This window comes from Carassius gibelio, chromosome B22, assembly GCF_023724105.1.
Source record: "Carassius gibelio isolate Cgi1373 ecotype wild population from Czech Republic chromosome B22, carGib1.2-hapl.c, whole genome shotgun sequence".
Taxonomy (NCBI): Eukaryota; Metazoa; Chordata; class Actinopteri; order Cypriniformes; family Cyprinidae; genus Carassius; species Carassius gibelio.
This window is the reverse complement of record NC_068417.1, coordinates 9,144,830-9,168,666: the sequence shown is the minus strand read 5'-3', so window position 1 is coordinate 9,168,666 and position 23,837 is coordinate 9,144,830. Positions and strand designations below refer to the sequence as shown.

Genomic DNA, 23,837 nt, shown 5'->3' with positions numbered 1-23,837 from the left:
TTTGTTTTTGCTCATTTAACACTGGTTTTGATTCAAACTTTGACTTAAATTACTTCAGACAAGCTGTTTGCTGATCGTCTGAACTTTGCCTGTTCCTTTTGAGCTTGAAAACACAAGATCAACAAAACTTTGTTTATTTTCTGTGATGTAAAAGAGGATGGACATCTGAAAGTAAACTGAGATGAAGGTTAGGGGAGGATTCGCACAAAACCAGATAAATATCACAGTTCACTCACATTTAAGACATTCTAAAGGATAATATTGTCAGCTTTTCAGTGAACTGATGAGGGAAATGGCAATCAAATTAGTTTTGTTCTGTTTGAGTTTCTGGCGTCTGGATGGTGAGTTTGAAATGGGTTTTTATGGCTTCAGTTGCTTCTGTTCTGGTAACATATAATAAATTAGTGGTTAGATTAGTCAGAGATGATTTATATTCACATTCATTGTTAATCTCACATTGAAATACTTTTTTATTTTTTTTTAACTTTAAAATCAATTGACGTGTGAACTCAGTTACTCAAACTCAATTAAAATACCCAACAGCATTATTTGTGACATTAAACATTAAATGTGTGACATTTAAGATTAAAAGCATCTTAAATTACAGTGGTGGCAAAAAGTAATGTCTGGAGGGCAGGGGCGTCGGACTGGGGGGGTAAAGTGTACCGAGGGCCCGAGGAAGGAGGGGGGCGTAGAAGTCAGTTTTCTATACATTCATATACATGCACTAACATTTGTATAGCATTTATGTACAAATAAAAAAGTTCATGTGCAAAACTAAACTTGTAGTTAGGCACTGGTTTGAAAAGTCATTTTCATGCTGTGCAGGGCCCCACCACCCTTCTCGAATCAATGTAAATGGTACGACCCGCAGTTCAGGTGGTTCTGCTGCCAATAGTATGTTCCTGCACAACCGGAGGCTGCAGATTCGCAGATTGACTTCCATAGTATTTTTTTTTTTTTTTTTTTGCTACTATGGAAGTCAATGGGGTCCATGGGGTCCATCAATCGTTTGGTTACCGACTTTTTTCAAAATATCCCACCCATCACTATGGTATTTGGTATGGTGGCCCAGCAAGATGGTTTGGTGCTACGCCCCTGCTGGAGGGGAGTGATCGTTGTGTTTTTTTTTTTTGTTTGTTTGTTTGTTTTTTTTTCATCTCTGCAAGTTGGATTAAACAGTTGGATTAAAAATTGAATTAAACATCAACATTTAAGGAAATATAAATGTGTGTGAATAATTTTTTTCATTTACTATATTTTGTCTTTTGCAGCAGAATATTATTAACTTCAAATTCAAAGTTTAAAAGTATTGTAGTGATCAAATCAACATCAAGTGATTTTAAAATGTTAATATGTGATACATTCTTGTTCTGCAGATGTGTTTGGTCAGGAAATGAAGATAGTGAAACCAGGAGATTCAGTCACTCTGAACTCTGGTCTTACTGAAATGAAAGATGATGATGAGATTCAGTGGAGGTTGGAAAATGAAAACACATTATTGGCTAAAATCATTAAACGGGTCGAATGCATGACTATATATGATGATGTTCTTGATGGGAGATTCATAGACAGACTGAAGCTGAACAAAAAAACTGGATCTCTGACCATCACAAACACCAGATATGAACATTTTGGACTTTATGAACTGGAGAGAAAAGGTTTAAGGAAGAGTTTCTATCTTATTATCGTTGGTGAGTTAAATTAAGTTCTATATTTTAATTGTAAGACCAAAATTCCTCATAAAACTGAACAGAAGATTGTCCACAAAAACAGATACCATGCAACAAAAGAACAATGCTACAAATCCTGAGAAGAGATCACCAATAAGGGACACAAAAAATCATTTGAATCCTTCAAACTGGAGGACCGTGAATGAACGGAGCATATGGTGCATCATCTGTGCATATAAATAAACTAATAATCAAAGATTAAGGGAATAGTTGAATAATCATATATCTCAGTTTAAATGAATGATATAATTCTGTGTTTCGAAGTCATTTGGAATTGGTGTCAGATTATCAAAACTGAAGTCAAATTGAAGCTAAATTAATACAAATTAAGTGAACTTTGCTGTAGCTCAAGTAAAAGACTACTGTTGGATTCAGTTGTTGGGTCAATGATCGATACTTACAGAATCAGCAATTCTGTAAGTTTATTAATACAAACACCATTTCTGTTCTTTTATATAATTAATCTTTACTTCAGTAAACCATCAGATAAGACTCTGAATCTGTGATGAACCCTGTTTCTGTTTGTTCTCTGTGTGTTTTTGATAATGTAGATGAAATATCAATGAAGGAGGGAGATTCAGTCACTCTAAACTCTGATCTTACTGAAATGAAGGATGATAATGTGATTCAGTGGAGGTTTGGATATACTGAAAACACTTTACTAGCTGAAATCAATAAACAGACCGACAGCATGACTGTATATGATGATGTTCTTGATGGGAGATTCAGAGACAGACTGAAGCTGAACAATCAAACTGGATCTCTGACCATCAGAAACACCACAACTGAAGATGCTGGAATTTTTCTACTACAGATTAACAATGAGAAAAAGATGTTCCTTCTCGCTGTCTATGGTGAGTTAAATATTTGTTCCACTTGTTTTATTTTTTCATCACCAGATATATTATTCCACACACTGTTTTGCTTTTTTCTGTCTGTTCTGTTATTTTATATTATTATTCTTTTGGAGATTACATTTCAAACTAATTACTTAAGTAAACATACATGAAGGATTTAAATTGCATTACTCTGTGACAACCCCTTTTCTGTTTGATCCAGATGAAATATCAGTGAAGGAGGGAGATTCACTCACTATAAACTCTGGTCGTACAGAAGCTATATTTATTGCGTGGACGTATATGAATGAATTTATAATCAATTATGTAAACTTTTTTTCTGAGTCTATCACTGTATATGATGATGTTCTTGATGGAAGATTCAGAAACAGACTGAAGCTGGACAAACAAACTAGATCTCTGACCATCACAAACACCACAACTGAAGATGCTGGAAATTATATACAATTTAGTTTTGGACCAAAACTGTTATTAAGAGCTTTCAGAGTTTCTGTCTATGGAGAGTAGAGAGCAGATTCAAAAGAGCTGAACAAGAGCAAGCACATATTCAGACATCAGAAACATAAAGGATGATGTTATTTCTTAGATTATTCCTCTGATATTGATGTGGTTAATTTTCAAATGCTCAGATATGCTCAAAGTATCAAATGCAAGTGTTTGTCATGGTCAATACTGAAGATTACCAAAGATGCTAGCATTCAGTAATTTTTCATATTTGATTTCAAATGTTCCTCTCTTGCATTGTTATTATTGTACACTTTCAGTTTAAAGGCTTTGTCTATTTATCTGTCAGATTAGACACACAGATCTCAGTCTATTTGACATCTGTATTTGCTTGCCTTTACCAATAAACTGTTCTCGCTCTGAGGTTCAAGAGTCTCTCCATAATTTATTACAGTTGTCGAGCACCTCCTGGAGAAATAAGCAGTGCATATGAAGTTTTACATTATTAAAACATTTAATTATACGTAAATGTTAACATTATTATTACGCTTATACAGATGAAATGTCACTTTATTTTTATTACTATTAAATTGTTATTTTTGTAACTCTGCAAGACTTTCTGAAGCAAATCACATATACAGCTAAAACATTACAAATTGTAAAAAATTTGATTTTATAGATGAAGGTGCTTCAGGTACTGTTCTAGAATTTAAAGCAGCAGACGCGTGTGCACTTAGAATGAAAAGTGAGAACAGCTCACAGAGTCCAAGCATTGGAACTGACACAACGTCAGAGCATTCCTTATAGAGCATGCCAAAGAGGGGCATGAGTGGAGAAGCCACAAAACACAGTTCTGGTAATGTCAGGGCAGGAACTACGGAACAGAAGTCTGGTGAAATGAGAGGCTGAGAGCAAGCAGAAGAGAAGACAAACTGAAAACACTAAACTGCACTTTGAGCCTATGAATACACATCAAGACAAAACACGACAAGACTGGGAGGAGGTCACGAACGAAGTGTAGCATGTTCACAACAGTCAGACAAAAGACTACACATGAGGGGAACATAAAAAGAGAGGGAATTTTGGATTAAACAAGTCACAGGTGTGATGGCAGCTGAAGTAGTAAATAAGATAATGATGGGGAGGGAACCACGAAGACAACGAGCACATGGCGAACTGTCAAAACAAAAAACAACAAAAATCTGCTGATCAGCATCGTGACAATATAAAGTTTTATTCATTATTCATTTAGTCAATATAAGAATCTTGGACCAGAAGCGAATACAAAAAAACTATCTCTCGCTCTGGCCCCAGGGGGAGATCATCTCTCGCCCTCCCAGCTCATTGATTTGACTACATTACAGGCGGAGCTTGCTGATGTGTTTTCTCTCCTACCTGGCCGTACAAATCTCATTCAGCACCATATCGAGATGGAGCCGGGCATGGTGGTTCGCAGCCGGCCATATCACTTGCCTGAAAACAAGACAAAAGTAGTTCAGGAAGAATTAGGTGCGATGCTTGAAATGGAGGTAATAGAAGAATCCAACAGTAACTGGGTGAGCCCAATAGTTTTGGTTCCTAAGACGGATGACTCAGTGTGGTTCTGTGTGGATTTTCACAGGGTGAATGCTGTATCGAAATTCGACGCATATCAAATGCAATGGGTTGACGATTTTTTTTTTCCACATTGGACTTAACAAAGGGTTAATGGCAGATCCCATTGTCTCCATTATCCAGAGAAAAAAAACGCTTCCACGACGCCGTTTGGATTACACAAATTTGTTACACTCCCGTTCGAGCTGTTCGGCGCGCCGGCTACTTTTCAGCGACTGATGGACAGGGTGTTGCAGCCCCATGGTGCATATGCTGCTGCCTATCTAGATGATATCATTATATTTAGTAATGACTGGCAGCAGCATATGTAGCATGTGAGGGCAGTACTGAGGTCGCTGAGAGGGGCTGGGCTCACGGCCAACCCGAAGAAGTGTGCGATTTGGCGCGTGGAGGTAAAGTATCTGAGTTTTCACTTGGGACATGGGCAGGTGCGTCCCCAAATTGATAAGACTGCAGCAGTTGCGACCTGTCCGCGTCCCAAGACCAAAAAGGAGGTGAGACAGTTCTTGGGGCGGGCGGGAAATTATAGAAGGTTTGTGCATAATTATTCAGATCTCACCAGCCCCTTGACTGATCTCACTAAAAAGGAAACACCAGATACGGTTCAGTGGATGGAGCCGTGCCAGCAGGCGTTTACCCAGGTGAAGGCTCTATGTGGCGGGCCATTGCTTCACTCTCCTGATTTCTCTCTCCCTTTTTTGTTGCAGACAGATGCGTCAGACAGGGTATTGGGTGCTGTCCTGGCCCAGGAGATAGAGGGGGAGGAACGGCCGGTGCTGTACATTAGTCACAAGCTCTCTAAGAGAGAGACTAAGTACAGCACCGTGGAGAAAGAGTGTTTGGCCATCAGGTGGTCCGTCCTCACCCTCCGCTATTATCTCCTGGGACGGGAATTCACCCTCTGTTCGGACCACGCTCCCCTGATGTGGCTCCATCGCATGAAGGATACCAACACACGGATTCCTCATTGGTATCTAGCTTTACAGCCTTTTAAGTTCAAGGTGGTCCACAGGCCGGGTGTTCAGATGGCTGTGGCTGATTTCCTCTCCCGGAATGGGGGGAGTTGGCTGCAAGCCGGATGGCTCCGGATGGTCCATTTTGCACCATTTTTGTTTAGAATAAAAGCAGTCAGTAGTAACAGCCGACCCTGCCGTCTTCCTTCCTGCACAACAAACATAGTTACACATAATATTTAACATTATACGTAAATATTAAAATTATTATTAAGCTTACACTGATGAAACATAATTTTTACTTTTTGTTACTATTAAATTGTTATTTTTGTAACTCTGAGATGTTCTGAAGCAAATTACATACACATAACTTGTACATAAATTGTACTGAATAATGTAACTACATTCAAACAGGAAAAACCAAAAAAATCCAAGATACCAAGACTTTCCAAAAGAGGAGTAAATGTAGAGTACGACGGCATTTTAGTGCCATGTTATTTTTATTTATTTTTTTAAATCTAAGATTAGGGGATTAAAGTCATAATATTTCAAGAATAAAATAGAAATTACGAGAATAAACTCAAAATACTACAAGAATAAAGTCAAAATATCATGAGAATAAAGTCTAAATGTTTCGAGAATAAAGTAAAAATATTTAGTGAATGAAGTCAAAATGTTTAGAGAATAACAAATTAATTTCAAATGTCAAATATTTTTCCAAGCATACGGTCCCCGCGAGTTAACCCTATTACAAAAATATTAAATAAGAGAGCTACAGCGCCACCCAAAGGAATGTCAGTTGGGTTTGTGAGCTGATGTTAAGATAAAAGGTTGTTCCTGTTCAGTCTGTTAATAAATATCATATTCTTGATATGTGTTTTATTGCCTTATTCAAGTGATTTAAGTTTTTTAGTTTTTCTAACCATGCATAACTTTTCTTTTTTTTTTTTGGCCCTGACAACTTCTCCCAGTGCTCTCAGTCCAGGCCATTTGCATGAGCAATAAAGGCTATAATCTCAAAATATTATTATTAATGAGCTGAAGACACTCAGGATCTCATGACAAAAGGAAACACGTTAACACTTTTAACACGTTATGGTTCAGTCTCTTTCTGTTGAAAATGATGTAATTGATCTACAGGAAGCTGAGGCCTACTGGAGCTCAAAGTGTGAAGTGTGAAAGAAGCTGCTAGATCAGGGGTCTGCAACCTACTGCACATGTTACCAGCAGTGGCACGCAGAGGGATATTCACTGGAACTTGAGCAATAAAGAAAACTGCATTATGACATACATTTTGAGGTAATAATTTCTCATAGTCAAAGCCTGTTAGGAGCTATAAATACTTGTATTATTAAATTTTTTATTTTTAATAATTAAAAAAAAAAAAATTTATTAAACCACTAGCGGAGCTAGTGGTGTGAGGGGTAAATTGAACTCTGGTGGAAAAACTGAAGCTGATGCTTTACTTTAGAGTAATCAATGCATCGACTAGTGCTGACGCAAGCCATGGGGAAGTACACTACCCTTAAAAATAAAAAAGATATTAGAATATAACCACAACATTACTCTTAGGCCATTGCAAACTTTTTTTTTATTTATTTTTTTTATAAAAATGACAATCTGATGGAGGACTCGGTCACTACTTCTGTTTTATGGTGTCTTTAAAAATGGGCTGGGCAGTATTGGTACAATGGTTAACCACAAAAATAAAAAATGGCACGTCATGCCGAAAATGTTGCTGAACTCTGGCTGGATGATCACGTGTATTAACACTTGTAGTTATTTTAGATGTTGGTCACTTCATTTCACCACAGAGGAGCTTCACATCAGCGTGTAAGTCATTTCTTTGAAGAGTTTGTCTATTGGTATTTATAGACTGAAACCTTTGAAGATGTTTCACCAATTTTGGTTCTGTTTGTGTTTGTGGCATCTAATTGGTGAGTTTAAATGTGTTTTTTTGATTTCAGTTGTTTCTGTTATGGTACTATGTAATACATTATTTTTAATTCAGGTAATGAATACTCACCAAGAGTGAAATTTTGACATCATTTTGTGGGTATTTGGCCATATGTAGAGAACTGAATTCATTGGAAAATAGGCACTGAACCCCCAACTGCTCCCTGAATGGGTTAAATGCAGAGCACAAATTCTTAGTATGGGTCACCATACTTGGCTGTATGTCACATCACTTTTCACTTTCCTGATGGTGGGAGCTGGAAGAGACTGTGGGAGTGATGGGTGGGGTCCTTCGCAATACTGTTGGCTTTGCTGGAGCATCGTGTAAAGAAAATGTCCAGGATGGAGGGGAGAAGGGCACTGATGATCTTCACTAATGAGAAAGTGTAGGCACTGTTGTGCCTTCTTCGAGAGTGACAGTGTTGGTGGTCCAGGTGAGATCCTCTGTAATGTGCACCCCAAGGAATTTAGTACTGATGACTCTTTCCACAGTCAAGCTGTCAATGGTCAGTGGTGGGTTGTCAACCGAGTTTCTCCTGGAGTCCATCACAACCTCCTATGTCTTACTTTTAGGTTGTTGGTGCCACACCATTCAGCCAACTTTGCTACACCTGTCTGTAGTGCATTTCATCACTGTTGCTGATGAGACCTACCAGAGTTGTGTCATCTGCAAACTTGATGATGTGTTTGGAGCTGAACTTGGCAGTGCATTCGTGGGTCAGCAGTGGGCTGAGCACACAGCCTTGTGGAGCACCTGTGCTCAGTGTGGTAGTGCTCAAGGTGTTGTGGCCGACACGGACTGACTGAGGTCTTCCAGTTAGAAAGTCCAGGATTGAATAACAGAGGGAGGTATTTAGGCCCTGCAAGATTAGTTTATTAATGAGCTGTTGTGGGATTATTGCGTTGAATGCTGAGCTGAAGTCAATGAACAGCATTCTGACATAGGAGTCTTTATTCTCTAGGTGGGTAATAGCCAGATGAAGGGTGGGGGAAATTGCATCATCTGTAGAGCGGTTTGGATGGTATGCAAACTGGAGTGGATGGAGTGTGTTGGGGAGGCTGGTTTTGATGTTGTGCATTACTAAGCTTACTAAGCACTTCATCGTGAAAGTAAAAAGTGAAAGTTGAGTGTACAACAAGAGACTTCCTATTGGGTGTGTGCTCTTGGACAGATTTCTTGTTGTATCTTCAACTGTGGACATCAAAAACAACCTTGGCTAACTTGCTCGAGTTCTCCTCTCTGTGGAGAAAATTCGAAAATAGAAACATATATAGGCCTACATGTTAAATAACTGCTATTTCAATATTGACCAAAATAATTATTCTTATAATTTATTTTATAATCGAGACTGAGCTTGGATATTGCATCAAAAACCTTGTTGGGACAATCATTATTGTGCACTGTGGGCCCATGTATGACAGCACATTGTAACGTTCAACAATTACAATGGGGTCAGATTATACTGTGTGAGAGATTAGAGTGTTTAAAAATATATATATATATATATATTTTAAGTGAAAATCAATATTCACATGAGACAAAAAAATAAACCAGGAAAGCACAGGCTCTTAAAAGCATGGAGTCATAACACCGTACTCTATACCAGTCCGAGTGAGTTCCAGTGTACAGTATATACAACCCAAGCGATAGTCAAAATGCTTTGCCTGGAAATGTAAGTAAGAACAAAACTCCACAGTCCAGGATTGCTGATCACCAGCATATTAGTTAGTGTTTGCTTGCCATGCAGCCTCATTTATGCTGCTTTACTTCCTGAGTCATGTCTGGCTCTAAATTGAACATTATTGGCTCTGGTTATATGAGAGAAGGATCCATAATTAGCACAGGTCCGTTACTGATGTAACTACACTGTTGCATCTACAGGATGATCTTCAACCACTTCTGCACCCAGCTTGGCTCCTAAGTTGGGTTGGTCTCCTAAGTGTCAGTTGGCTCTTTCCAGACTTATTTTAGCCTGTGAGAGTTGCAGCACTTTCCTGTTGCATGTACTCACCGAGAAGTTGATGAGCCATGCAGCAGACACCAACATCAAGTGATTTTGAAGCTTTAACCTCTGTCAAAATCTGTTCTACAGGTGTGCTTGGTTTTGCTGATGAAATATCAGTGATGAAGGGAAGTTCAGTCACTCTGGACTCTGGTCTTACTGAAATAAAAAATGATAATGTGATTCAGTGGGGGTTTGGACGTGAAAATACTTCACTTGCTGAAACTAATAAACAGACCGACAGAATGACTGTGTATGATGATGTTCTTGATGGGAGATTCAGAAACAGACTGAAGCTGGACGATCAAACTGGATCTCTGACCATCACAAACACCACAACTCAACATGCTGGAGCTTATGAACTGCAGATCAACAATGTGAGGAAGTGTTTCCTTCTCACTGTCTATGGTAAGTTAATTATTGGTTTCATGTTTTTTGTATTTTAATCAGCACAAAGGTACAATTAATAATCCAAACTTTCTGTTTATGTTCTGTATGTCTGATAATTCAGGAGACAAGTCGGTGTCAATGAAAATTGGAAATTCAGTCACTATAAACTCTGGTCTTACTCAAATCATGGAGGATGACAAGATTCAGTGGAGGTTTTTAGATGATGCAACAATGTGGTTGTCTGGATATGAATACATTTTAATAGCTGAAATCAATAAACGGGCAGACAGCATGACTATATCTGATAATGCTCTTGATGGGAGATTCAGAGGCAGACTGAAGCTGGACGATCAAACTGGATCTCTGACCATCAGAAATGTCAGAATTCATCATGCTGGACGTTATAAACTGCAGACCACATACATAAAGATTGACTACCTTTTCACTGTCTATGGTGAGTTAAAAAACTGGTTTCTCCTGTTATTTGATGACAATTCATTCATCTTTTGTTTCTTTTAGCTGTTTTATGATATTATTTCAGTTTTAAATTTGTAACTATGTATTGTAGTAAACCATTGTCAAGATATTGAACAGTAATAATCTGTTTACTCCTCTTTCTGTTGTTCTTCATGTGTGTGTTTGGTGATACAGATGAAATATCAGTGATGGAGGGAGATTCACTCACTTTAAACTCTGATTTTATTGAAATGATGGATGATGATGAGTTTTGGAGGATTCGATTGAAGGTTTTGACTGATGATCAGATTGAGTGGAGGTTTTTAAAGACTTTAATAGCTAAAATCAATAGACGTGTTAACACAAGCACCGTATACGAGTATGTTCTCGACGGGAGATTCAGAGACCGACTGAAGCTGGACAATCAAACTGGATCTCTGACCATCACAAACATCACAACTGAAGATGCTGGAGATTATAAACTAAAGATAACTGGATCAAAACCGTCATCAATAACATTTAAAGTTTCTGTCTTTAGTAAGTATCAACTGAGCAGGAGGGTACAGTATTTCAGAAAGCAGGTTAAGTGACATAACCAGTGGGTATGTTTAAAGTTAAGTAAGTGGATAACCTCAACTTTTGGTTCAATAAATGGAGGTAACTTTCAGGGTATGTACGTTACCTTGTCTTGATCTCTTATGATAACCAGCAGGTTCTGTTTCAGAGTTAGCGTACTTTTAGAGCTAACAGCGCAAGCGTTACCTACAGACGAGACTGGCGTGTCAGATTGTGCACAATATTATATACAGTATCATTCAAATGAAGTTATTTATATATATAAATATATAGTTTCTGTCAGTGGTGAGTAGAGATAATTTGTCCTGTCCTTTAAATATTCTTATTTTATTAACATTTTACATATTTATTGTTGAATAAACTGATGTTGAGTATACACTGACTTGAACTTACGGGGAAGTCGTGGCCTAGTGGTTATACAGTTTGACTCCTAACCCTAGGAATATGGGTTCCAGTCTTGGGCTGGCAATAGCATGACTGAGGTTCCCCTTGAGCAAGGCACTGAACCTGCAACTGCTATCCCTGAGTGCCACAGCATAAATGGCTGCCCTGTGTGTGTGTGTGTGTGTGTGTGTGTGTGTGTGTGTGTGTGTGTGTGTGTGTGTGTGTGTGTGTGTGTGTTTTCACTGCTGTGTGTGTGCACTTTGGATGGGTTAAATGCAGAGCATGAATTCTGAGTATGGGTCACCATACTTGGCTGTATGTCACATCACTTTTGAAAATATAATATTTGATTTGTTTATATTTCTCTTTATTCTCTCATGTTTTCAGCTCGTCTGCCTGTTCCTGTCATCAGCAGAAACTCTTCAAACTGTTCTTCATCTTCATCTTCATCATCATCATCACAGCAGAATTGTTCACTGTTGTGTTCAGTGGTGAATGTGAGTCATGTGACTCTCTCCTGGTACAAAGGAAACAGTTTATTGTCCAGCATCAGTGTGTCTGATCTCAGCATCAGTCTCTCTCTACCTCTGGAGGTGGAATATCAGGAGAAAAACAGCTACAGCTGTGTGATCAACAATCCCATCAGAAACCAGACCACACATCTGGACATCAGCAAGCTCTGTCACTCATGTTCAGGTACAGCAGAGCTGATATTAGTTGATGTTGGTGCTGATATTAGCGGTTATTCACTGAAGTGAACTCAGTTTGATGTTTTTATTCCTCAGACTCTGAACACTGTTGTGGTTCTACTGAAGCTGTGATCCGATTGGTCCTCTCTGCTCTGGTGGGCGTGGCTACTGTCTTTCTTCTGGTTTATGACATCAGATCCTGAAGAGTTGAACAAGATCAAGTATAAGTCCATATGACAACAATGCTCTGCTCTGCTCTAGCCTCTTAAGACCCAGCAAAATTATTTGATTTACTATTTTTCTTTGTGCAAAATGCATTTATAAAGGTCATATTCAGGTTACCTCATTATATATAATGTATCTATAAACAAAATCTAATTAGCATATTAATGTGTTTTGGGGGCAACATGTAAAAATAAGTTTAATAATGGGAGTAATAATTGACAAGATTTTCACAATAATATATAACATTTCATAGGAATATTGAAGTATAATTTCTTTCCCTATTCATTTGTTGTGTCTCCCAAAATGAGTAATAAACATGCTTTTAGTACCAGTATCCTCATACGAGGACATACATGAAATCAAAATCCTGTTTCACAACAGAAAGTCATGTTTTGATTGGAAACCCCATAACATTTTCCTGAGAAGTTGATTTATGACACACAGTTTCTATTGGTCCTTCAGAAATCATTATAATATGCTGATTTGCTGCTTATTGATAAACATTTCAGATTATTATCAATGTTGTGAAAACAGTTGCGCTGCTTCATAATTTTGTGGAAAATGTTATACATTACTATTCAGTCTAGGGTAATATTAGCATCACAATATAATAAAGTATCATAGTTTTCAAAAAACAATATTAAGCAGAAAACTAAATTTTAAGTGTAATGTTTTATAATGTTATTATTTTTGCATTTTTTAATCAAGTAAATTCAGTCTTCAGCCTTAACAATTGTTTATCGTACAAATTTTACTGCAAATATTACTGAATTGTCTCTTCATCTTTAGCTGCTTAGCTGTTTCTCTGAAAGAAAAGAGCCAGGTTAACTCACATGTACGAAAGTTCTAAGCGGCCATGCATTATAATTTTTTTTCCTTTTTGTTTATAGTTATAACGACTTAATTTTCTCGTTATCTCGACATAACGAAAGTCGTTTTCTCGTTATAACGACTTATTTTTCTCGTTATCTCGACATAATGAAGTTCGTTTTCTCGTTATAACGACTTATTTTTCTCGTTATCTCGACATAACGAAAGTTTGTTTTCTCATTATAACGACATGACAGTTTTACTGTTGCTATAGTAACGAACTCAACTTTGACAGGTATCTGATGGACAACCATTTTGATTTTTCCAGAGACAGTACAACGAACGTTTTGTTTTTGTAATTAACATGTTTAAATGGCAACACCACGAAATTAGAGCTGCTTGGATTAAACTCACTTTTCATTTTCCCTTTATTTGAAATAAAATTATATATAATTTGTAATTTGTAGTAGTCATTATATGATGTGGCAGATATCATGTGTGTTACAAGCTTCTGTTTGAAAAGAGCGTCCATGTGTACATGTAGTGTGTGTGTGTGTGTGTGTGTGTGTATGTAGACAAAAACGATTACAACATTATAGAACAAAACTGAATTAAATAAGCCTATGGATTTTACATATATATCACATTTCTCATTAATATGGTTAACAATAAAGATTAGTAATAAGGAAAAGAAGCACATCAGCCTGCATCGTTAAATCCCGTCCTACTGTAGATAAACAGAATACAGTGATGTCAACCTTGGTTTTGATAAAGCAGTTATTTTATGACACTGAACGCGTTGGTGAAACTCATGCATCTAGCAGGAACTTAATACACAAAATATTCATATTGATTCAAGCATATTTAACATTTATGAATTAATTAAATGTCAGTAATGAAGACAAATTATAGTGATCACGAGGAAGGTCCGCGTACAGTAAAGTGTATAGTATACAACACCCCATCAGTTATATTCAGGTCTATAGTGCCAGCTGCTGGCGCAGTTTTGTAGCTTCTTAGAGAAAACTAGTTCGTTATAACGAGAAAACGAACTTCGTTATGTTGAGAAAACGAACTTCGTTATGTCGAGATAACGAGAAAATTAAGTCGTTATAACGAGAAAACGAGAAGAAAAAATATTATAATGCATGGCCGCTTAGAACTTCCGTACACATGAGCTTCAAACAGTGTTTCTGCAATTAAAAACCACTTACATCTTATTAACTCAATAAAAATAAAAAATAAAACTCAAAACGTTTTCCAAATTCAGAAATATACAGATTGATTTCATTTTCAGCTGAATAAATCAGGACACTATTCTCAGTAACATTCACAGCTTTGTATGACTGTTGTGTGAGTGTATGCAGGAAAATGCTGGTCCAGACGGTTGGTCGTCCTGTTCTGAAAACAAATCTGAGCTGGTCAATCTAGTTGACCACTCTGGTTTTTCTTGTGCAAGCAGTGTTGCGGAGACAGCATTTTGTGTTTCTACATTAAATGTTGCTGCAATTTTGTCTTTCTTCTGCAAACTTGTGTTGCATAAGGTTTTCTCAATAGTCATAGAATAAAACTGACAACTGTTTTTTGCACAATGTTTAACACAAAAAAAATATGTCAGTGTTTTAAAACTATATACACAGTTAAACAACAGCTAAACAAAGTTTGTGGACTTAGACACAACATTATATCTTTCAATATTCCTTTTCCTTAAAGAGTGAAATCTGAAGCTCCATCAGAGCTGAATGGAGTCAGTCTGAACAGAGAACAAGAGACTGAAGGTTTTTAGTTTGAATCTCAACATTAAGGTGTTTGATGTTCATCTCACATATTCAACACTCGACAGCGGGTGATCTGTTCCTGTTCCATAAAGCCATAAGACAAACTCTGGAATCAGTCTGAGAGGAGAAACAATTAAGACATTTGATACGAAATGAAGAACAAACGAGCTGAAGACAGTTAAAGGAGAGAACAGAGCCAAACACTCTCAGGATCTCAAGAGAAGATCAAACACATTTAAATTCTCTAGACACTGATCATGTTATGGGTCAATCTATTTCTGTTGAAAAGAACACCATTGATCAACAGGATGAGGCCAACTGCAGCTCAAAGCAGTACAGTTTAACATGTTATGAAATAAGCACAAAAAAAAGAGCTGGATGTCCCCATGCATTTTGACTGACAGTATAGTCTCACATCAGCTCATCTGTCATTGTATTAATGAACCAGTTTTGAAGAGTTTGTCTTTTCATATGATTTGTGGACTGAAACCGTTGAAGATGTTTTGGATTGTTTTGTTCTGTCTGTGTTTCTGGCATCTGGATGGTGAGTCTGAAATGTGTTTTTATAGCTTCAGTTGCTTGTGTTCTGGTAACATGTAATAAATGACAAGTTAAATTAGAGAGGATTATTAACATTCACTGTTATTCTCATAAAGAAATCATTTAAGATCAAGTTTGAATTTAGGTCTATACTCAAATACCCGGCAACAGAAGTTTAAGTCTGACATCAGGATAAAAGTAAAAGTGTCTTTTTTTATTTAAACAAGTGTCCAAAAGTGATGTCCGGAGGGGACTGGATTGTTGTCTCTTTAATAACTCCATCAAAATATGGGTACACTATTACTATTTTTAAATATTTGCATCATATAAGGGAAGAACAAAAACACAAACTTTGGTTTAGGTATACCTTACTGTGCAAAAGTCTTGGGCTGGTATTACTTTCACCAAAAAAGAAAAGAAAAATTGGTCAGTTATTTCCATGTTTTGCTGTAGTGTAATGTCAGTAGGAAATATCAATTTACATTTCCAAAAAATTTTTTTGTCATTAATTGTAATAATATAGTGAGATTTTTGTTCTAGGAGTCTGACAGCAGCCAGTGCTCCACACAGAGATCTGATCTCATTATCATCAGTCTGTCTGGAATAACATAAAGAAAGAAAATATTGCCCAAGCGGCAATCATCGGTGTCCGAGCACAGCAATTTGGCTAATGATGTTAAAAAGACATCAAAATTAACATTAAAAAACAGGTCAGATGTGCAACTGATGTCAAAAACTTGAAATGACATAAATTTGATGTAATTTGACCCTCAAACATTTTTGTCCACATGTACATTAAACCAATTTCAGTGTGGGATTAACTTCTTGTTTTCATCCAGTTACCACTGGAAGAAATCGCCATCCGAAATAAAATGAAAATTATGTTATAGCATCATTATCAATGAGTATTGGGGGACATTTGGAACCATCCTGCCAAATTTGGTGCTTATACGACTTACGGTTTAAGCTTGCCAGACTCATTTAAGGCAGAAGAAGAAGAAGAGGATCATTATGAAAACATTAGGGTTCCGGCTCCATCAGTGCTTGGACCCCTTAAAAACTGAGAAAGACTAAATCTGACACGCTGTCTAGTCTCTGTTTCCCTGGGTGTCCACTAGTGGGCTCACTTCCCCTTAGGCACTTCACCATAGGCACTAGATTTCCACTAGTCTTGTCCTTTCATCACAGTAATTGCACTCCTGCTAATTTCACCAGGTGCCTTCACTTAATTGTCATTAGCCTCCCTATATTTAGCAGTCTTTCCTGTTGTCTGTACGGAGTCCTTAACTTTCGTGTTCCCAATCTTCTCTTTATCGAGATTCTTCATTGTCTTCTCGTCCTCCAAGACCCCTCGTTTTCCGAGTTCCCGTTCCGTTCCCTTTCCTGTTCCTTCCTTTGTTTGTCTGTTTTGGACTGCTTTCTGGTTTTGACCTTGGCTTGTTTTGGATTACGTTTTGGATTACCCCATTAAAACATACCTGCTATTGGATCTCTCTCTCTCTCCCTGTGTTTATCTGGATCGCGATCGTTACAGAAGGACTCCATCCATTAGATCCAGCAGGATTGTTTTTTCATGTTTCCTCCCCAACCACCGAGCGGGATAAGAGTGGTTTGGAGGGAACCCGCCTGGTTGTTTTCCGTGGGACCAGGGGAGGTCGCAAAGGAGTTAGTGGTCGAGAGGAGGTCCGGCATCGCTCTTCACCATGGCCCCCTTTCGACCCTGGGCTCGTGTGGAATGGATGGGAGCCGCCGTCTCACCATGGCGGACGGAGATGCGAGAGGAAGCGCATGGCCGCCAGCCCAGCACCGCTGCCCAGGATGGCCGCAAGTCTAGCGCCACTGCACAAGATAGCCGCCAGCCCAGCACCTCAGCACAAGGTGGTCACCAGCCTAGCGCCACGATGCAAAATGGCCGCCAGACCAGCATCACAGCACAAGATGGCTGCCAGCTCAGCGTCACGACACAAGATGGACGCCAGTCCAACACCACAGCATAAGATGGTCGCTAGCCCAGCGCCACTGCCCAGGATGGCCGCCAGCCCAGCGCCACAGCACAAGATGGCTGCTAGCTCAGCGCCATTGCCCAAATTGGCCAACGGTCCAGCACCACGACCCAAGATGGCCGCCAGTCCAGAGTCATGGTACAAGATGGCTGCTTGCCCAGCGCCTCTGCACAAGATGACAGTCACAGCTGACCTTCCAGAGTTGAGTCAGGTTCCTGTTGACCTTCCAGAGTCGAGTCAGGTTCCTGTTGACCTTCCAGAGTCGAGTCAGGTGCCCATTGACTTTTCAGAGTTGAGTCAGGTGCCAGTTGACCTTCCAGAGTCAGGGTTAGTCACCGTCGACCTTCCAGAGTCAGGCTTAGTCACCGTCGACCTTCCAGAGTCAAGACTAGTTACCATTGACCTTACAGAGTCAGGACTAGTCAACGTTGACCTTCCAGAGTCAGGGCTAGTCAATGTGGACCTTTCAGAGTCAGGGCTAGTCAATGTGGACCTTCCAGAGTCAGGGCTAGTCACCGTTGACCTTCCAGAGTCAGGGCTAGTTACCATTGACCTTCCAGAGTCAGGACTAGTCAACGTTGATCTTCCAGAGTCAGGGCTAGTTACCAATGACCTTCCAGAGTCAGGACTAGTCAACGTTGATCTTCCAGAGTCAGGGCTAGTCACCGTGGACCTTCCAGAGTCAGGGCTAGTCACCGTGGACCTTCCAGAGTCAGGACTAGTCAATGTTGATCTTCCAGAGTCAGGGCTAGTTACCATTGACCTTCCAGAGTCAGGACTAGTCAACGTTGATCTTCCAGAGTCAGGGCTAGTTACAGTCGACCTTCCAGAGTCAGGCTTAGTCACCGTCGACCTTCCAGAGTCAGGACTAGTCACCGTTGACCTTCTAGAGTCAAGTCAAGTCACTGGTGATTTTCAAGGACAGAGTCAAGTCACCATTGATCTTCATGAACAAAGGCAAGTCACCATTGATCTTCTTGAACAAAGGCAAGTCACCATTGATCTTCATGAACAAATGCAAGTCACCAATGATCTTCATGAACAAATGCAAGTCACCAATGATCTTCATGAACAAAAACAAGTCACCAATAATCTTCATGAGCAGAGTCAAGTCAGCGTTGACCTTCTGGAATCCAGTATAACCACCATGGGATTACCAGTCTCGTCACTTCTCTGCTGAACTACCAGAGCCTCTCCACATCTCTGCTGAACTACCAGAGCCATTCCACGTCTCTGCTGAACTACCAGAGTCTCTCCTCGCCTCTGCGGAACTTCCAGAGTCTCGTCACGTTTCAGTCTAACTCTCTGAGCACCGGACCGATCCTGTTGTGGCCACGGAGGCTACCCTTAACGTGTTCATGTTCTCTGTTTCAGACTTGCCCAACCAGACTTGCCCTCCTGTTTATTCGACCGTACGGATGTGGTGGTCTTCTGCTCCGCCCTGGTGGCTGTCACGTTATGTCCTTCCTGGACTTGTGTTTTTGTGGTTGTTTTGTTTTGTTCTTCTGTCTGTTTTTCCATCTATGGACCTGGCCCTCCGTCCCTACCCCTGATCCTCCACCGGTCCACCTCCATCCTGGGTTTCTTGTCTGTGTCTTTCTTTCTGTTTCCCTCTAGGATCTGGCCCTCCGTCCCTCACCCTGATCCTCCTCCGGTCCACCTCCCTCCTGGACTCCTTGTTTTGTGTTGCACTTCTCTTGTCTCTGTTTGCCCATTTTACCTGGCCCTCCATCCCTCCCCCTGGTCCTCCGCCGCTCCACCTCCCTCCTGGTCTCTTTATGTGTTTGGTCTCTCCTTGGGTTCGGGTGGAGGATCTGGCAGCTGCTCCGTGGAGGAGGGGGTAATGTCACGCTGTCAAGTCTCTGTTTCCCTGGGTGTCCACTAGTGGGCTCACTTCCCCTTAGGCCATCACCATAGGCACTAGATTTCCACTAGTCTTGTCCTTTCATCACAGTAATTGCACTCCTGCTAATTTCACCAGGTGCCTTCACTTAATTGTCATTAGCCTCCCTATATTTACCAGTCTTTCCTGTTGTCTGTATGGAGTCCTTACCTTTCGTGTTCCCAGTCTTCTCGTCCTCCGAGATTCTTCATTGTCTTCTCATTCTCCGAGACCCCTCGTTTTCAGAGTTTCCGTTCCGTTCCCTTTCCTGTTCCTTGGCTTGTTTTGGATTACCCAATTAAAACATACCTGCTATTGGATCTCTCTATCTCCCTGTGTTTATCTGGATCGCGATTGTTACAAAATCGAGAAGAACTGTAGCAACTTCTCTAAGACACTTCAAAAAACTTACCTCCAAAGCTACAGTCCTATGAAAAGTTTAAGGTACTAGTGTAAAAATACTGGAAAATAAGGAGTAATCAAAAATAATGTCATAAATTTATTTTATTTATCAATTGACTTATATTCACTAAATCAAATCAACATTTGCTGTGAGCACCTTTTGCGTTTAAAGCAGCTTTTGCCCTTGGTGCAGTTGCAGGAAGGTATTCTTTTTTTTTTTTTTTTTTTTTTTTTTTTTATGAACGTCTTGGAGACATTGCAGTTCTTCTGGATTGAGTCTGTCTCGATTTGTTCTGTTTCTTCATGTTACTCCAGACAGACTAATGATGAGATCAGATCTCTGTGTGAAGCACTGGCTGCTGTCAGACTCCTTGTACAATCTCACTGAATTATTACAATTAATTGCAAAAAATAATGTTTGGAAATGCAAACTGATATTTCCTACTGACAGCAAAAGATTGAAATAACTGACTTAAAAAAAAATGTTGTCATCAGAAATACTAATTGCCTAAGATTTTTGCACAATACTGTTTATCTGACAATTATATATATAAAAAAAAAACAATACAGCTACAGGCTTTATTTTATTATGACAAAAATGCATTTAAAAACAAAAGCTCTGAGAGAAAAAAACATACATTGACTAGACCATTGTCAGTTATTTACAATTTGGCATGTTTCATTGCCATAAATAAAATGATTGAATCTAAACACAACTATGCTTACAAAATCTGTAACATGTTTTAAATAATTTGAAAAAAGTTTGAATATGTCCATTTGTCAGTCTGACATCACTTTTGGCCACTACCGTGGCTATTGTTCCATATATATATATACAGTATTGTTCAAAATAATAGCAGTACAATGTGACTAACCAGAATAATCAAGGTTTTTCGTATATTTTTTTATTGCTACGTGGCAAACAAGTTACCAGTAGGTTCAGTAGATTCTCAGAAAACAAATGAGACCCAGCATTCATGATATGCACGCTCTTAAGGCTGTGCAATTGGGCAATTAGTTGAATTAGTTGAAAGGGGTGTGTTCAAAAAAATAGCAGCGTGGCATTCAATCACTGAGGTCATCAATTTTGTGAAGAAACAGGTGTGAATCAGGTGGCCCCTATTTAAGGATGAAGCCAACACTTGTTGAACATGCATTTGAAAGCTGAGGAAAATGGGACGTTCAAGACATTGTTCAGAAGAACAGCGTACTTTGATTAAAAAGTTGATTAGAGAGGGGAAAACCTATAAAGAGGTGCAAAAAATGATAGGCTGTTCAGCTAAAATGATCTCCAATGCCTTAAAATGGAGAGCAAAACCAGAGAGACGTGGAAGAAAACGGAAGACAACCATCAAAATGGATAGAAGAATAACCAGAATGGCAAAGGCTCAGCCAATGATCACCTCCAGGATGATCAAAGACAGTCTGGAGTTACCTGTAAGTACTGTGACAGTTAGAAGACGTCTGTGTGAAGCTAATCTATTTTCAAGAATCCCCCGCAAAGTCCCTCTGTTAAAAAAAAGGCATGTGCAGAAGAGGTTACAATTTGCCAAAGAACACATCAACTGGCCTAAAGAGAAATGGAGGAACATTTTGTGGACTGATGAGAGTAAAATTGTTCTTTTTGGGTCCAAGGGCCACAGGCAGTTTTTGTGAGACGACCCCCAAACTCTGAATTCAAGCCACAGTACACAGTGAAGACAGTGAAGCATGGAGGTGCAAGCATCATGATATGGGCATGTTTCTCCTACTATGGTGTTGGGCCTATTTATCGCATACCAGGGATCATGGATCAGTTTGCATATGTTAAAATACTTGAAGAGGTCATGTTGCCCTATGCTGAAGAGGACATGCCCTTGAAATGGTTGTTTCAACAAGACAATGACCCAAAACACACTAGTAAACGGGCAAAGTCTTGGTTCCAAACCAACAAAATTAATGTTATGGAGTGGCCAGCCCAATCTCCAGACCTTAATCCAATTGAGAACTTGTGGGGTGATATCAAAAATGCTGTTTCTGAAGCAAAACCAAGAAATGTGAATGAATTGTGGAATGTTGTTAAAGAATCATGGAGTGGAATAACAGCTGAGAGGTGCCACAAGTTGGTTGACTCCATGCCACACAGATGTCAAGCAGTTTTAAAAAACTGTGGTCATACAACTAAATATTAGTTTAGTGATTCACAGGATTGCTAAATCCCAGAAAAAAAAAATGTTTGTACAAAATAGTTTTGAGTTTGTACAGTCAAAGGTAGACACTGCTATTTTTTTGAACACACCCCTTTCAACTAATTGCCCAATTGCACAGCCTTAAGAGCGTGCATATCATGAATGCTGGGTCTTGTTTGTTTTCTGACAATCTACTGAACCTACTGGTAACTTGTTTGCCACGTAGCAATAAAAAATATACTAAAAACCTTGATTATTCTGGTTAGTCACATTGTACTGCTATTATTTTGAACAATACTGTATATTATTTATTTTTTTTCTTCTTCTTCTTTTTCATTCATCATGTTTTGTCTTTTGTCGCAGAATATTATTATAATATTTCAAATTTAAGTCATGTATTTCAGTGAAGCCTCATCAAACCAACATCAAGTAATTTAAAGCTTTGTTCACTGATGAACGCTGTTCTTCAGGTGTGTTTGGCGATGAAATGAAGCTTGTGAAACTGGGAGATTCAGTCACTCTAAACTCTAGTCTGACTGAATTAATGGATGATGATCAGATTCTGTGGAGGTTTGGGATTAAAAACACTCTGATAGCTGAAATGAATGTAACGGATGACAACATAACTCTATATGATGATGTTCTCGATGGGAGATTCAGAGACAGACTGACACTTGATGATCAAACTGGATCTCTGACCATCACAGACATCACAATGAAACACACTGGAGTTTATCACGGAATAGTGATCAACCGTACGAGCGTATCCATCTTGCTTGCTATCAATGGTAAGTTTAATGACCAGCTTCAATATGAATCCACACACTATTTTGCTTCTTTGGTGTCTGTTCTGTCATTTTATATTACTATTAATTTGAAAACAACATTTTAACTAATTATGTAATCAAAGTGTGTAAACAGTATTAATCTGTGCCAAACCCTGTTTCTGTTTGTTCTCTTTGTGTTTGGTGATACAGATGAGATATCAGTACAGAAGGGAAATTCAGTCACTCTGAACTCTGGTCTTACTGAAATAATGCATGATGATCAGATTAATTGGATGTATAAGACTGAAAATGCTTTAATAACTGTGAGCATTAAGCGAGCTGACAGGATGACTGTGTATGAGGATGTTCTTGATGGGAGATTCAGAAACAGACTGAAGCTGGACAATCAAACTGGATCTCTGACCATCACAGACATCACAACTGAAGATGCTGGACGTTATGTACTACTGATACTTGGACCAAAAGAGTCATTAAAAGCTTTCAGTGTTTCTGTCTATAGTGAGAGCATTTGTCTTCTCCTTCATATATTCTTGATATTAGTGTTTATTAAATGAGCTGATCTCAGTTTGATGTGTTTATTCCTCAGACTCTGTTCACTGTTGTGGTTTTACTGAAGCTGTGATCCGATTGGTCCTCTCTGCTCTGGTGGGCGTGGCTACTGTCATTATTCTGGTTTATGACATCAGATCCTGAAGAGCTGAACAAGATCATGCATCAGGTACATGACTGATAATGTAATTCCTCACATATTGTTTTTGCATATATTTTTGTGAGATGTCTTAATTTATGCCTTCATATGTTCATCCTTTTCAGGAAGTAATGGAATCTAAAGCAGAACATTAAGGGTTGTTTTTTTCATAATAAATACTGATGATTATTTGAGCTTGCATTCTGTTTTTCAGTGAAAGATGATTTAAATCCAGTTTGAAAGGTTTTATTATTTATATGTGACCCTGGACCACAAAGCCAGTCTTAAGTGTCACATTTTCAAAAGTGAGATTTACACCTCTGAAGCTGAATAAAAAAGCTTTCCATTGATGTGTGGTTTGTTAGGATCGGAGAATATTGGCAGTGATACAACTATTTGAAAAAGAGGAATCTGAGGGTGCAAAAAAAATCTAAATATTGAGAAAGACCCCTTTAAAAATTTCCAATTGAATTCTAAACAATGCATATTATTAATCCA

At 38.8% G+C, this 23,837-nt stretch overlaps 3 protein-coding genes across 4 annotated transcripts in view; all 3 read left to right on the top strand.

Annotated features, from left to right (window-relative positions):
* LOC127987324 (uncharacterized) overlaps positions 1 to 23,533 on the top strand; it is a 66,973-nt gene extending 43,440 nt beyond the window's left edge. Inside the window, exons 1-5 of one of the 2 annotated variants that reach the window (XM_052589606.1) lie at positions 15,226 to 15,412; positions 22,334 to 22,651; positions 22,841 to 23,149; positions 23,238 to 23,369; positions 23,465 to 23,533. In XM_052589606.1, coding sequence (XP_052445566.1) covers positions 15,247 to 15,412; positions 22,334 to 22,651; positions 22,841 to 23,149; positions 23,238 to 23,344 — 900 coding nt within the window. In that variant the 5' untranslated portion in view covers positions 15,226 to 15,246 and the 3' untranslated portion in view covers positions 23,345 to 23,369; positions 23,465 to 23,533. Of the gene's footprint in view, positions 1 to 15,225; positions 15,413 to 22,333; positions 22,652 to 22,840; positions 23,150 to 23,237; positions 23,370 to 23,464 lie in introns of those variants that run through there. The other variant, XM_052589607.1, reaches the window with a different exon arrangement.
* On the top strand, positions 173 to 3,457 carry LOC127987327 (uncharacterized). Its single transcript, XM_052589614.1, has 4 exons — positions 173 to 341; positions 1,380 to 1,694; positions 2,285 to 2,587; positions 2,793 to 3,457. Exons 1-4 carry the CDS (start codon positions 284 to 286, stop codon positions 3,095 to 3,097), a joined length of 981 nt encoding a protein of 326 aa, XP_052445574.1. The 5' UTR covers positions 173 to 283; the 3' UTR covers positions 3,098 to 3,457.
* On the top strand, positions 9,523 to 13,550 carry LOC127987315 (uncharacterized). Its single transcript, XM_052589597.1, has 5 exons — positions 9,523 to 9,968; positions 10,072 to 10,404; positions 10,602 to 10,943; positions 11,754 to 12,062; positions 12,152 to 13,550. The coding sequence occupies exons 1-5, from the start codon at positions 9,587 to 9,589 to the stop codon at positions 12,256 to 12,258; spliced, it is 1,473 nt and encodes a 490-aa protein (XP_052445557.1). The 5' UTR covers positions 9,523 to 9,586; the 3' UTR covers positions 12,259 to 13,550.
* Positions 23,534 to 23,837: the final 304 nt, after the last annotated feature.

Excerpts from the sequence above, each read along its gene's own strand:
- LOC127987315 (XM_052589597.1), top strand. The coding sequence starts at position 9,587 with ATGCAGCAGACACCAACATCAAGTGATTTTGAAGCTTTAACCTCTGTC. Across the intron at positions 9,969-10,071 it reads TTTCCTTCTCACTGTCTATG|GAGACAAGTCGGTGTCAATG; the intron begins GTAAGTTAATTA and ends CTGATAATTCAG. Across the intron at positions 10,405-10,601 it reads CTACCTTTTCACTGTCTATG|ATGAAATATCAGTGATGGAG; the intron begins GTGAGTTAAAAA and ends TTGGTGATACAG.
- LOC127987327 (XM_052589614.1), top strand. The coding sequence starts at position 284 with ATGAGGGAAATGGCAATCAAATTAGTTTTGTTCTGTTTGAGTTTCTGG. Across the intron at positions 1,695-2,284 it reads TTTCTATCTTATTATCGTTG|ATGAAATATCAATGAAGGAG; the intron begins GTGAGTTAAATT and ends TTGATAATGTAG. Across the intron at positions 2,588-2,792 it reads GTTCCTTCTCGCTGTCTATG|ATGAAATATCAGTGAAGGAG; the intron begins GTGAGTTAAATA and ends TGTTTGATCCAG.